This window comes from Siphateles boraxobius, unplaced genomic scaffold (genome assembly GCF_051911475.1).
Source record: "Siphateles boraxobius isolate OS27281-9 unplaced genomic scaffold, OSU_SipBor_1 25, whole genome shotgun sequence".
In the NCBI taxonomy this organism is placed as follows: domain Eukaryota; kingdom Metazoa; phylum Chordata; class Actinopteri; order Cypriniformes; family Leuciscidae; genus Siphateles; species Siphateles boraxobius.
The window spans coordinates 26,827,454-26,842,369 of NW_027508866.1; the positions used below are offsets into that span (position 1 = coordinate 26,827,454).

Below are 14,916 nucleotides of genomic sequence, written 5' to 3' on the forward strand. Positions count from 1 at the left end.
CTCTACGCCAGGGGTCACCCTCAGCACCCCTACTTCCCGCGGTACCAACTAATGTACAGTAGCCTATGATGGGTTGCATACAGAGTTTATTTTTAAATCTTTGGAATTTTAACTTTTTAATTTATTTTCCTCTAAATCACTTTACAGTGTGATGAACAAACTTTTCTTAAAGAGTGTTGTATCACTCTATTAGCACCCTTATGTTGTATACTGTAATAGACATTGTCCAGCGAAATTATGTTTTTGTAAGAAAAATGTGGTCGGCAAATGTAGAATTGTTTTCTTTAAAACCTGTAAATGTCATCACTTTCTAAATATTTAATCAACAAAAATTGCAGTAGCCATACTGTAGGCTGTCTGATGACATCTGTATCTGACATGGAATTTAGATGTATTTACACAGTTTTATGCAGCTCAAATGTGGCACAGTAAGTGCATTTACATATAAATTTCAATTGCATACTAAGAGACTATTAAATGCCACAGTGAAAAATATGAAGTTACATGTAACAATATTTTCAAGACCGCCAGTAGGTGGCGCCAAGTCAGCCATTAGCAAATTAAATAATCATGAAAATATGATACATTAACTCAGTTGCATTGGTCTCAGTTTCTTTAAATTTGGTTGCATTACTGTCGGCCCATGATAATTTCTGACTGAGATAAACGGAACAAATCAAGCGAACATTGGTTCAATCAATCTGTTGATTCAGGATCATACTGGGTGGGACCCAAATCGTGCCCAGTCTAGCCCAATGGTCCAGACAACTCCAGTCTTGGCTGTGTAATCAAAAATAAAAATGAGAAACATGCATGCGTCAATAAAATGTATTGCATCAAAACCACAGGAGCTTATGCAATTAGTAGTACGCTACCATGAACATACCCATAAATAATGTAATGTGTAGCCTATGCTATATTTACCAAGGCACTTCATAAACCCAAATGAAAATCTTAATTGATCTTGCTCTTCATGCCTAGAACTGTTTAGCTTTCTAATTGGGTTTATGAAATGCCTCGGTAAATATAGCCTACAATAAAATAGTAGTAAAAAACTCCCGCATAGTATTAAACTTCTTTTAACAAAACGATTAACACGGAATACATAAAACAATAGCATTATAACAAATAAATAAAAGATATTTGGAAATTTCTCTTTAAAATGAACGCTCCGTTTGTGGGTTCACACTGTTATTTGATTGTTTCTTTGTTGTTGTTGTTGTTGTTGTTTTTAAATACAAACTCACTTATAGGTTATTAAACAAAGAAATATTTTTTAACTAACACATGTTAGGCTATCTTGATCTTTTTTCCTCCGCAATCGTCCTGTCAATCATCTCGCTGTCTCACTCTCGCGGCTATGATTAGTTACATTTTAATTTACCATAATCGGTACCCACCACCATCAGCAGTTTTGTATTACAGTATTTGCAATGACCACTCCTTGTCCAAAACTGAGCGTATTGTCTAAAAGAAGAGTTATGACTGCTGCGTATTTACACTTGACAGAACATTGGTCTGAGCTTCACCCTCTTCTGCGCTGTCTAGTGCAGCACTACACAGATTTTACTCTGCACAGCTAATTAAAACCGTCTGGGCCCAGATTAATATTTAATATTTCTGATTTAAATATTTCTGTGAAACGCGTTAAGTTGCACAGCCCTGTACAGTTTAAGAAGCGGTACGCAGAGCCATATGACTATTATTTTGTTGAAAAGAACTGGGGAATTGCTGATGACGTCACAGGCTCAGATTTGCTTGACCAATCGGCTGAAAGGGGCGTCTCATGACCGCCCACATGTGCAAAAGGGATTTTGAAGTCATTTATCCGATTTTTACCTTTTAATGTAGATCTTAAAACGGATAAACGAAAAAAGGAATTAAAAAAAAAATTATCGGATCGTTATTTGAATTTGGTTTAGTCGTTTTTCGTTTTTGGATTCAGAAACCAAAAACGGGAGAACGGTTCTATTTTATCGTTTCTTTGTTTTTGGTTTGAAACTACAAACGAAAAAAAGGTGGTTTATCGTTATTTTGTTTTGTGGTTCAAACAAAAAAACAAACTATCAAAACGTACACGGACCCATTTGGGTATTGTTAATCTAAAATCTGTTCAGATTTGAAAAGTTGTGTAGTGTATTCCAGCCTTTACCAACACTCAATATTTCAGTGATCACATGATACATATTTTCTGTCACTATTTAGAATCTGAAATAGCAATGGCCAACTGGTGAATAACTCACTAATTTGAGATTGATTCTAGTCAATGAATTGGTCAAATTAACAAAATTATCTAAATCACTTCACGATAATTTGGACAAGGTAATGTATGCATTGAATCATGTACAGAAAACTTTAGAAGAAAGCAAAATACCGACAAAAAAGGCCTTGTGACAACTTGACACAATTTTCCCTATTTATAAAAATCCTGACAAATTCAAAATGATAAAAATAAAAATAAAAGGAATTGTTAGTTTTGCATCAGAATGTGTGACCTATAATCAGCACACACTCAGTTTTGACCCCTTCACTCTTCAGACCGGAACTGCACCCCTGCTGTTGACAAATATACTTGATGTAATTCCTTTTTGCATACTGTAGAAATGACACTGCTGCAGTTAGAGACGCACAATAAAATCATCAGTTTTTGTCCGACTTTTATGACATTGATGGTGCTTTGATGTAATTTTGGAATTATGTGATTCTTATATTTGTAAAAAGCATTCATGTCTCCGTAGCATTCTGACGTGTATTGACTGTGGACTCCATGGTTCCCACATCTTTTTTTATAAGATTTAGATTGCTCTTGTCATTATCTGGTGCTAACTTCAGAAACCCTAACGCTCAAAATAATTAATTGGTTTGAGTAGGACAAACTTAAATTAAACTAATTATTTCAGTCAAATTAACTTTTATGAGTATTTAGCACTTTCTTTTTCTTTCAAGTTCACAGAACTGCTATTTTTTAAGTAAATAACTGTTTCATTGCTTTGAATTTTATGAAATTATTTCTTTTAATTTAGACGAATTTAAGTATAACTGAAATGGCTGGGATGACTATTTCCCAGCATGCTTTGCCGATGGCACTCGAAAGGGAGAGTAAATGCTAAAATTAAATGTAATATAATGGGTTTTTTTGTGCAAGATTAATGTTAAGGGGAAGATTTAGTAGTGATTAATGTTTTGTTATGTTAATTTAGAAGAATTTCTGTTAATGTTGGTTTTAGGATAGTTACCATCATGGTGACAAGTGGTGACAGCTTGATTTGAGAGCACATAAAACCTTTATATTACTGCACTCATACAGCAAGTGCTTTTGTACATCATACTATAGTTAACATGTTAACAGATTACTATGTTGGCAAACTAGCTTGTTAAAGCTAGCTAAGTTTATTCTAATAAAAGTGTTCACATTGAGATTACATGAAAGTGTACTCTAACATTTCAAGTTAAGAACAATTAAAATGTACAAGTACAAAATTAAAAATCTGCCAGATCTGTTTACTTAAACTTAGAATTTCTTAACTTGAAAGATTTGAGGCAACTGATTGCCTTACTTATTTTTTTTAGTTTTGCCAACTTATTCGAGTTTACACTATCTTTAGATATGTATTTCAGTATTTTTTTAACATTTTAAAATTGTTTATTACTTTTTAGGATTATCAGCTCTATTTCAGACCATGTATCATGTGTATCATGTAAAAGCAATATATAAATACATCATTAAATATAAAATATCCCTATTTTGGATTTAAAAAAAATTTAAGAGTGCATTCAAACTATACATTTGATTAGTATGCACATTCCCTGAAATAAAATCCATAACCTTGGCATTGCCTGCACCACTTAAATAGCAAAAACATTTAAAGAATTACTATATAAAGTATAGACTTCAGAGTTTTACTATATAAAACTATATATCAAGGAAGTTATATTTAATTAGTAAAATATTATTGGATAAATGAATAAAAACGTTTGTCAACTGCCGATAAATTTTCATCAGCTATTTCTTTCCGATCTTTCATTTGACAATATTCATGAATATGTGCCCCACCTGGGTGGATCAAACTAACTGAGGAAGATGCACAGTTTGTTTCACCATGTTTCAGAAAGAACAAGACCCTAAAACCCTGGAGTGCTCATGGCATCAGCAGAACAGTTTTAAAATGAGATCATGCTTTTTTAAGCTGTAAAATGACATCCACAAAGGCAACTAGAGGTCAAGCTGTAGTTATTATAGCTGTCAGAAATAGAGCAGTGGTTTTCTGAAGAGAGTCACTCACAGTACTCTACAGTTAACCTGACAGCTCAGCCATTCACAGCGCTGTTGCTTTACAGGGTGGAGTCAAGACTAGAAGTTTGACAAGAAACACTTCACAGAACTCACACAGACGCAGCTTACACACACCGAAAGGAATTCTGCCTGCAGGCCATTCAGTGTTCATTCAAAATACGCTTGTAGGGAAACATAAGCAGTTTGGTGAATGTTTAAAACCTTGTTTCAAAGTTGTTTTTTTATTGCAATTGGATTATAATGACAAAAAAGGTTTGACATGAAACTGTCTTCTGTATTACGACACCTCCTAGTGGTGATTTTTAGCCATTTCTTATCCCCTAAAAAAAATCGAAGTATCCTATCTAAAGCATCTCGCAAATAAATTAAACCTAAAATATTTATGAGAAAAAATACAGACACAATGACAAGCAATGACTTAAACTCAGATTACACAAAAATAAAGTTGTAGATTAGGCAATATCTATAACATGAACAATATTTTAACAGTATTTATTAAATCATGTTAATGTTAATTTCTACATTAACTAATACATTTTCATATTTCAAGTTGTATAAATTAACATTAATATTATGAACAACAGTTAACATTATAAATTAACAGTATAAATTAACATTATTACCAATGAAAACAGAAACTAACTTTGACATGACATTATACCCCTTCAGCTGTTATGTTTGTTTTTAAATAATCTTCATCAAGTGGTCTATATACATTTATAAAACGTATCCTTTTACAAGGACATGTTCTTCTTTGTTAGTAATTTTTTAGAGCCACTGAAAATTGAATGACATTTAAAATGGATGTTGCCTCTCCCCATTTACAGTTTTTTGAGTCTTTAAGTCTCCTGCCAAAAAACTTAGCAATAAGTTTACTTCTTTTGATTGGATTTAACCCGTTAATATTAACACATCAGGGTTATTATCCTATAGTCCTGTGAACACAAATAAGCTGTGAATAAACCATTTTTCCTTGAAGCAAAAGCAAACATTTTGTCCGGGTATACACAGACAGGAGAAGGAACAATGGTGAGTTTATTGAACGAACACACACACACACACACACACACACACACACACACACACACACACACACACACACACACAGACACACAGACACACAGACACAGACACAGACACAGACACAGACACAGACAGACACAGACACAGACACAGACACAGACACACACACACACACACACACACACACACACACACACACACACACACACACACACACACACACACACACACACACACACACACACACACACACACACACACACACACACACACACACATGTAGTGTTTCCATGTTTTATGGACTTTCCATAGACATAATGATTTATATACTGTACAAACTGTATATTCTAATACCAAATACCATACAAGCAATCCAAACAAGAACAATGAACACAAGGAACAGGCAGGAACAAACCAAGAAGTGTGAGACATTAACAATGACTCCATACACATACTAACACAGACAGGGAATATATACACACATATCTAACAAGACTAACACAGAACAGCTGGGAACAATAATTACGGGGAACAGCTGAGTGCAATGAACTGATGAGTGACAGTGACAGACAGAATGCAGAATGCGAAGGATGCCGGTTATCACTGTGTCAGCAATCTACGCCTTTGTTATTGTAAGAGGTTAGCGACCCCTAGCGGTGAAAACATGACATATTGTATCTTTAATCAAAACAAAACAGATACAAATAAAGCCCTTTTTTGGCCTAATTAAGTCTTATCTTAAATATATTGTACATTAAGCTGCACACAACCTGATGAAACATTTTTCTGGTTGCTACATATGAAACTCAAATCTGTGTATCTGACAAATCTGACATTTAATGCATTTCGTTAGGGATAAAGAAAGCAATCACTGCACAAGCTGAATATTCACCCATATCAGTTTCTCCTTTTGTGTGTCCAAATGTATGAAATTTTCTAATGTATCTAACTGCACTACAAACCAAACCCAACACAAGTTTCTCCTAATACTGCACGTTAAGTCCCCTAAAGAAAGAGTCTGTCATCAGAGCCGCTCTCCCATGGAAACACTTTTAAAAGTCTTTTAAATATGAAACTACAAGTAAATCTACAAGCAACCTTTATTTTTATTAAAGGGGTATGGTTGTGTTTAGGGTTGGGGTTAAGTTTTGTAGCTGAAAATACTATACAATAGGTCAGAATTTCATTGTATAAATAATTTCATTAATAGCTGTTATTACATACCTGATTATATTAAAATATCATTTTGCCTTACAAAATTTATTTATAGAGATATCATGTACTTGAAAAGATTGCTTCAATGGTTGCATCAATGAAATCCAATTAAGAAATAAATGTTTCCGTTGTGGGAGGCATAACCTGTTCATTTCAGACTCACAAAACATCTGTTCACATGAAGATTGCACTTCTTAATTATCTCATTTCATTTCATAATGGGATAATGGATTATTTCCAAAAGGTAGTAACATTTCAAAGTTAGGCCTAAACTACAACAGTCAACTAAAGGTTTAACCCAGCTGGCATATGTTGTTATAAGCCTTGTGGTGAAATAAAAGAAAAAATGCAATTTAGATAATAAAAAAAAACAGTTTGCTGTTGTCCAGCTGAACTGTCAGATAGTTATAGTAATGGATGCAGTGTAACTACCTCACCTTAATTTTAGACAAGGAGTTCCATAAAACGGGGGATTCACTTTTGCTATTGGTTGTTTAAAATTAGTCTTAATAGGGGAGTGAACAACTGTATATATTGAAACACTGGATGGTAACTATTAACACATTGATGAAGAAAAAAAAACAGCAAAACAAATCAACACAAGACTCAATGCTTAAAACAGACCAACAACCAAAATCAAATTCAAACCCAAAACAATTAAGTATTGCTAAATAAATTATAGTTTGTTTGATTGAATTGATTACCCAAAGTAATGAAACTATAACCCCAAAACACTACAGCAGAATTAAACAAAAACAAATGAATGTAGTATGAAAGGTGTATTAAACTGTCTTAGAATCCTACAGCAGTAATGGATATAGTTCGTAATACAAAATGTCTTATCTGAATGTTGTAGATGCGTGAACAGTCTTGGAAAATGTCCCAGTGATCAATGAAACTATGTAGTACCAAATCATGGAAACACAACTAAATCCCTTTGGTGTAATTCCATCCAGGTACTATAGCAGTAGGTCTCTGCACAAACAGTCCTTGTCCTCTTTAGAGCCCCATAACAGAGTCTCTACACGCTTCTAAACCATATAGATAATCATTTGTCAAGGATACATCAAATGTGCATTTGAATTTCAGTTAAAGGGGTGGTTGATTATGATTTCACTTTTTAAACTTTAGTTAGTGTGTAATTTTGCTGTTTGAGCATAAACAACATCTGCAAAGTTACAACGCTCAAAGTTCAGAGCAAAGGGAGATATTTTATTTTACAGAAATCGTTTTTAAGGACTACAACAAACGACTGGTAGGGACTACAATGAGCCTCCTCCCGGGATGGTAACATCACAAACCCTAAAATTAACATTTACCCCTCCACTGGGAACACACAACAAATGGGGTGAGGCCATGTTGGGCTAATTTAGAGAAGAAGAAGAGTTGTTGTAGCTGTTTTTTACACCCCGGAAAATGTTTGTCCTAAAGCTGAGGAACTTAGTGGTTAAGGTTTATTTTTAACACTGTTCCTGAACATTATAACCTCAACGTTTGTCTGTGCATTGCACATTTTACGGAGAACAGCCAACAGAAGAGATTACAATGCAGGCTATATGCACAAAATCTTTTCCTGAAAGACGGAGCCATTCACATTTTGTCGGGACAATCTGTTATTTATGGATCACAACTTGTAAGTATGTCTTATTAATGGCTTCTGCTAACCTTGCTAACTATTTGTATTACTACTGATGTAGTGTTTACTTTAGCTTTTGAAAGCTCTCGCTTTTGTAAGACTGTTCACCGCCCCTTAGGAAAATCCAATCCATGATTACTGTTTGTATTACCATAGTTTTCCGACAGATTAAATGATGGATAACATCGTATCTATAAGAAAATTACACACAAAAAACACACCACCCTAAAACGTCCTGTGAAATCCGTGCTTACAAAGTCTGTGCTTTAAATCCATTCAGCACAATCCTCTTGTTCGTTAACATTGTCAGGGTCTGAATCGGGTTCGAAATAGTTTGAAATTGAAATTGAGTTAGAGCTTGTGGTTATGAAGGGGAGTGACATTTCCTGAACACACGCTTAAGCACTGCAAATCACAACACACTGGGCCAGCTGACCAATCACAGCACATTTCGTATTTCAGAAGGAGGGACTTCACCGAAAACAACGTGTTCAACTAGACTGGGGAGAGAGGAGCTGTAATAATGTAAAATATGTGAAAAATAATGTATGTGACAACAAAAATAAAACGTATGACAACATATTGTAGTATACCCCAAATACAAAATCAAGACTTCGTATAAAGGGCATAATAGGACCCCTTTAAGCTTTTGAAATAAATTTCACTTGAAAAAAGGTGATGTCTGGCCTTCTTTCACCCCACTAAACAAACTCCATTACCATGCCCTCATTTCTTCTCTTTTACAGTAATCCTTCTTACCCCCATTTCCCCTCTCTATCGCCCTATCATGGCCGGGATGATACATTTCACCACTGCAACAGGGTAGCTGTTACAGCAGACTAGAGTAAGCGGCTGGCATGGCTCCATCAGACTCTTGATTGTGTTACCACTATTGGCACAGTAATAATGATCACTACTGCACAAACTAACAGAATGATGAATGCAAATGTTTTACAAATTTTGTTCCTCTTCATTTCAGCTGCTTTCTTCTTGAGCAGAGAATCATAGCCGGGGGTGTAGAGATCTTCCAGCCAGAAGCTCAGGTCTCTTGGGTCTTCCTGAAAGACACATTCAGAACATTATTCATTACTTTAAGTTTACTGTGTTTTAAAAGTAAACACTGTGACAATTTCAGTTTGTGATAGCAAATGCTAGATATTTTATATTTATATTTACATGATAACTAATGTATTTAATAAATGGTAACAAATAAGGTCTAATTGTAAAGTGTCACCAAGTAATTGATGGGATGTTGACATAAATATTAAATTTGGTGATTCAATTGCAATACAGGATAAGTATAACATGTTAATTAGAATGTCACATCAATGTTGCTTATTATTGTTTGCATAAAGCAAGATTATTAATGATTATTTATTGTTTACAGCTTGTCAATGTTATATTCCACAGGCTTAAGTGTCATAGCATCATAATCACATAACAGAGCCAGTAGCACTTAAAACTGCAGTGAGCGGTTTCTGAGAAACACTGTTGATGTTTGAAATCAACCCAAACAAACTCACTCCTCCCTTCATTGCTCCGCCCTCAAAATGCACAAATACTCCATCATGAGTGGACACGACCCTACTGCTGATTGGCACACTCTCTCCTCCCCATCATGATTGGAAATGCCCCCTAATGCTGATTGGCTCACTCTCTCCTCCCCATCATGATTGGACATGCCCCTAATGCTGATTGGCTGACTCTCTCTCCCCTCCCCATCATGAGCGGACATGCCCCCTATTGCTGATTGGCTCACTCTCTCTCCTCCCCCATCATGAATGGACACGCCCCCTATTGCTGATTGGCTACAAGTGTGTTGTGGTGCTCGGTCCAATCCACTTCAAACAGCGTTTCTCAGAAACCGCTTACTGCACCATTAAATCCAATAGCCTAATTATCGTACATTACAGAAACAATATCCAGAGTTTAAGAGTAACAGAATACATGTGTGGCAAGCAGGACGAGGCCGAGGGCCGTGAGAACATCTCGAGTTTCTCACGGAGGAGCTGCGGAAGCATAAAAGGAGCAGCGACAATAGTGAAGAAAGAGAGAGGACCAGGCTAGAACTATTTTATGTTATGTTTTGTTTGTGTTTGTGCAGCAGTCGTCCGTGTGGTGCTGCTGCTTTACTTTCTTTTTATGTTTGTTTTATTATTAAAGTGTGGAAAAGTTCAGGCCTCCTTTTATGCTTCCGAAGCTCCTCCATGAGAAACTCGAGATGCGCGCAGGTGAGGCTCATTATAAATCCTGTCCACCGGCCTCGCCCCATTCTCGTGGCCCTCGGCCTTGTCCTACTTCCCACAAAATGTATTGGGAGTTTCATTTTTAAAATGCAAAATATGAGTAACTGTATTCAGCTATAGTTACAATTGATATGATTGGTAATTTACATTTAAAAGTATTTAAATTACTAAAGGGACTGAATTTTATTGTCATTTTTTTAACATTTAGTGAATTTAGCCAGAAATATTTATAGATTGTGCATTCTGAGGAGCGACTGAACAGCAAAGAAACACTCTCTTATAATATGTAATTACATCCTAGTGAGTAGAGTAAAAGGATAATGGATAAGATGTCTGAGTAAATTCCACTGCAATTACAAAGAGGTATTATAGCATGTTTCTAATAATATAGCTTGTCAGAAAACAGTTTGAAATGCTTAGATGGATTGATAGATTAAACATGAATCCGTTCACTTTGTCTATGTTGCAGTCTCAGGTATTTTTTTTAACAAAGAATGTTTTAAATGAGAAATGCATTAGACTTAAGCAATGTATAAAAGGCTACAAATAATGTTTTTTTTTGTCTTGTTCTACAAAAATAATCCACGTGTTCAGAAAAAGTTGTTTTATAAACTCAAGTATTTTTTTTTGTTATATTTAAAAAATAAGATTAAAAAATCTACCAGTGCTAGAAACGTAATCCAAAGTATTAGATTACTTACCTTGTAATCTAATACATTACAAATTATATTTTGCAGCATATACTCTGTAATATGTATTGGAACGCATTTGTCCCAACTGTCCCAACCCTGATCATATCACGTTCTCATAATACCATGTTTTTCAAATCGTAATATGTGCATTTGTCTGTGCCTGTATTGGCAGATGTAGTACCTTCATATAGTCTGCCAGCTGACCGTGTGCAGTGTGTCTGTCATAGTCCTGGATGGTCCAGGATGGTTTGGACTTGTTCTCCTCTGTGTGGATGATGTTGATGTGAGAATAGAGAGGGTTCTGCTTGATCTTTGGTTTTAGAGTTTGAGGAGTGATGTGTTTCTCCAGCTCCCTGTCTTCAAACACATGACTGTCAGCTGGTGCCTTTTCTTCCTTTCCTCTCTCCATTCCCTACAAAACACGGAACATCAACAAGGAACATTTTATTTAAATGCCCCCTTCATAAATCTCACTTTATGAAGGGGGCATTTAAATAAAATGTTCCTTGTTGAAATTTTTTTCAACAATTCCCATGTTGGCCCATGCCAGTCCACAGGTGCATCAACATAGTCATGCAGTTAACTTTATAATAAAAACCCTTAATCTTTTTAAATGTGTGAATTTTTGTTTTACTGCCAGCTGGCCTGAGGACAAGGCCGACTTTCAGCCAGATCGGTCTCAGCTGGGCCAGACCTGGGCCACATATAACAATGTAAGTTACTTTTCAGTCTCCAAGCCAGATATGGGCCACATCAACAATAAGAGTCATATTTACAGGGGCCACATATGCGCCGGAGGAAATTGTTTGTGTCGGTTTTCCGTGTGTGGGCCACAATTTGTTGGACAGATAAATCAACAATCTTTTGCTCAAGCGGTCTGATACAGCTTTCTAAAATTATGGTTGACACATACGGTATGTTTAACACATGCAATCAGTATGTTAGCAACTTGTTATTAATGCAGCACCTATGCTTTTCTCATATAGAATCAGGTTATTGGAATGGATTGTTAGTCATTGTTTAATTTTTGTTATCCTCATTTTAGACAAAAAAATTATAATAGAACCATATTAATTTATAAAATAAAATAAAATAATTAGTAACTGCTACATACGTTAGGCTTGCTGTATTTTAAAGGCGTTTTCACACCTGAAAGTCCGCACTAGGGTCCGAACCAAAGTTCATGTTTTGATACATTTTATACACTCTGTAAGTTTTGGTTTGGTTTCACATTGCAATTCTGTGATCATAATAAAGAACTTTACATGGCATACTGTACGTGAGTCCTGTCGTCATCATCTATGTGGGCTGCATCTTGACATTGATTGGTTTGTAAACGGACGTGCGTCTGACGTCAGCCTGTTGTCAATTCGGCGGGTAACTTTTACAAGAATTAAGTTGAGGGAGCCAAGATGGCGGCCGAGTAAGTTTGTTACTGCTGAGCTCCCGCACAAAAGTTCTAATTTGGTGGCATTTCAAGAAAAACTGCATTCCTCTGATGTCGGTTTATTTCCTAATACTTTGAGAACAACCTAATGTAGAGGTAGACCTGAGTAGAGGTCTCCACGTCGGAGGAAAACTTTCCCCCGCTACCTTTGACTCCATGTGATTCCCCAGCGGCAAAAAAGGCTCTCTATAATGCAAAACACGAGCCCACATCCCAAGACAACATCGTCATTACTACCCTTTCCCAGCTTATTAAGGAGCAGGCCGACTCCATAAATATTCTGGTGAGTGAAAACTCCAAGAAAATTGATGGAAACGCATTAAAAATTTAAGGGCTAAAGAAAATTGTGGACTTTGTATGCAGTGAAATAAAAGAAGCACAACTGAGAGTCAAGAATGTTGATGGTCGCCTTAAAGAGGAAGAAAAAAAAGTGGCGGCACTCCTAACTCGCGTGAGTGAACTGGAGACTTACTCAAGAAGGTGGTCTACGGAGTGGCTGAAAAGTTTCCTTCTAAAGTCAATGCATATCTCTTTCGTTTTTGCCACATTAATGTTTAAAAAGGCGGATTTGCACCAATCAATAAAATCATTCACTACAGGACCGTGTTCGTGGTCATCACTACTGAGGAGGGATACAATGACAGAATCATCTGCAAATTTAACAATGTGGTGCCGTTCATGAACATTCATATGTGTATAGGACAAATAAAAGAGCTGAGAGGACACAGCCCTGGGGGACCCAGTAGAAGAAAAAAGTGCAATTGATAAAACACTGTTCACTCTCACCCATTGTGACCTCATTGTTAAAAAATCCATTAACCAGCAGATCAGTCCAGTATCAATGTTATAAGTGTTCTTCAACCTGTCTGCTAAAACATGGGAAGGAAATCACTTGAAGAACATTTCTGACTATGGCTCGAAATCTCCGGAATGATGAACATGAGACTACCTTCTAGATCCTCATATTTTTGGATAAAATATTATTTTATTTTTTGACACATAACCCAAGTGATTTTCCAGGCTCTTGGCTCTTGGATTTTTCCCAAAAAAATCTTAAATGACCCAGAACACCCTCTGTATAAATATTTTATTCTCCTGCCTTCTGGCCGTAGGTATAGGTTACCGTTGTGTAGAAAAGCCAAGTTCAGTAAGAGTTTTATTCCTGTATCCATACGAGCCCTAAATACATAGGGAATCAGTGATACGTCAGGTATGCTCTCTTTTTGTTTTTGTTTTGTCTTGTAGATGTTATATGTTATGTTTTTCAGTATGTTATGTGTGTTCTGTATCATACGCATCAATGGTGGAAACAAATTTCCTCTCGAGGACAAATAAAAATCAAATCAAATCAGGCTCTTGGCTCTTTTTACTACCTTATTCTGAAGCCTGATCCTTAATTTTGATTAGTGGAGAACCTTTATGTGGGATGTAGCTTAATATATTCCCTGAAAGATCATACTTACTGACCAACAATTTAAAATACTTTTATTCTTTTTTGATAAATACGTTGGTCTTCCTTCCTTTTCATGGGTCACAACAAATTTTGTCTTAAGTTTCCACCATATAACACCATTTTTATTTTAAGGTGCATTGGTGCTCAGTACAGTATAACACTGTTTGTTGTTTGTTTCGTTGTACTTCATAAGCCTTTTCTATTCTTGAAAATGTCATTGTCTATAGTTTCTTTAAATGCCAGGGGGTTGAGAAATATAACTAAACGTTAAGCGTTTTTTTTTATTTGTTAAACAGCTGAACACAGATTTCTCATTTTGTCAGGAATTTCACTCAAACTTAAATGATGAGAATTTTTGGAGATCTCAGTGGGGGAATAACTTATGGTTTTCTCACTGTTAAGAAAGATCAGCTGGTGTCTTAACGTTGAAGCCAAAACTTATTGGTGACATTTTACACACAGATACAGATCCAAAAGGGCATTTTATCTGCCAAGTGGTTGGTTACAACAAGATTGTTTTAATCATCTTCAACATTTACAGGTACAATTCTAATTTAGAAAATATCCAATTATTTGCTAACATAGAAAATAGACTCAAGTATTGGCTAACAAAATTTCCAAACTCTCACATTTTACTTGGAGGAGACTTTAATGTTACTCTTAATTCTGAGATTGAGAGATGGCCACCTACACCCTGATAATAATAGAAATGCATATTTTAAGCTTTTTATGGACAGGTATGATTTAACTGACATTTGGAGCGTTAAATTCCCAGATGTAGTTTCGTTCACAGTAACAAAGACAAAACTAGACTTTCTCGCATAGACTTCTGGTTAGTATCAAAAAGTATTAAAGAGCAGGATATCTCGGTTGACATTCTTCCCTGTCCATTAAGCCATCATAAAGCAGT

The 14,916-nt window shown here is 35.7% G+C and overlaps 1 protein-coding gene across 1 annotated transcript in view; it reads right to left on the bottom strand.

The window, feature by feature from the left end:
- Positions 1-5,597: 5,597 nt before the first annotated feature.
- The window catches only part of minar2 (membrane integral NOTCH2 associated receptor 2), a 29,287-nt gene continuing 19,968 nt past the window's right edge, over positions 5,598-14,916 (bottom strand). Inside the window, exons 2-3 of the mRNA XM_077243433.1 lie at positions 11,288-11,518; positions 5,598-9,226 (exon numbers count right to left, since the gene is read on the bottom strand). Coding sequence (XP_077099548.1) covers positions 9,035-9,226; positions 11,288-11,518 — 423 coding nt within the window. The 3' untranslated portion in view covers positions 5,598-9,034. The remainder of the gene's footprint in view (positions 9,227-11,287; positions 11,519-14,916) is intronic.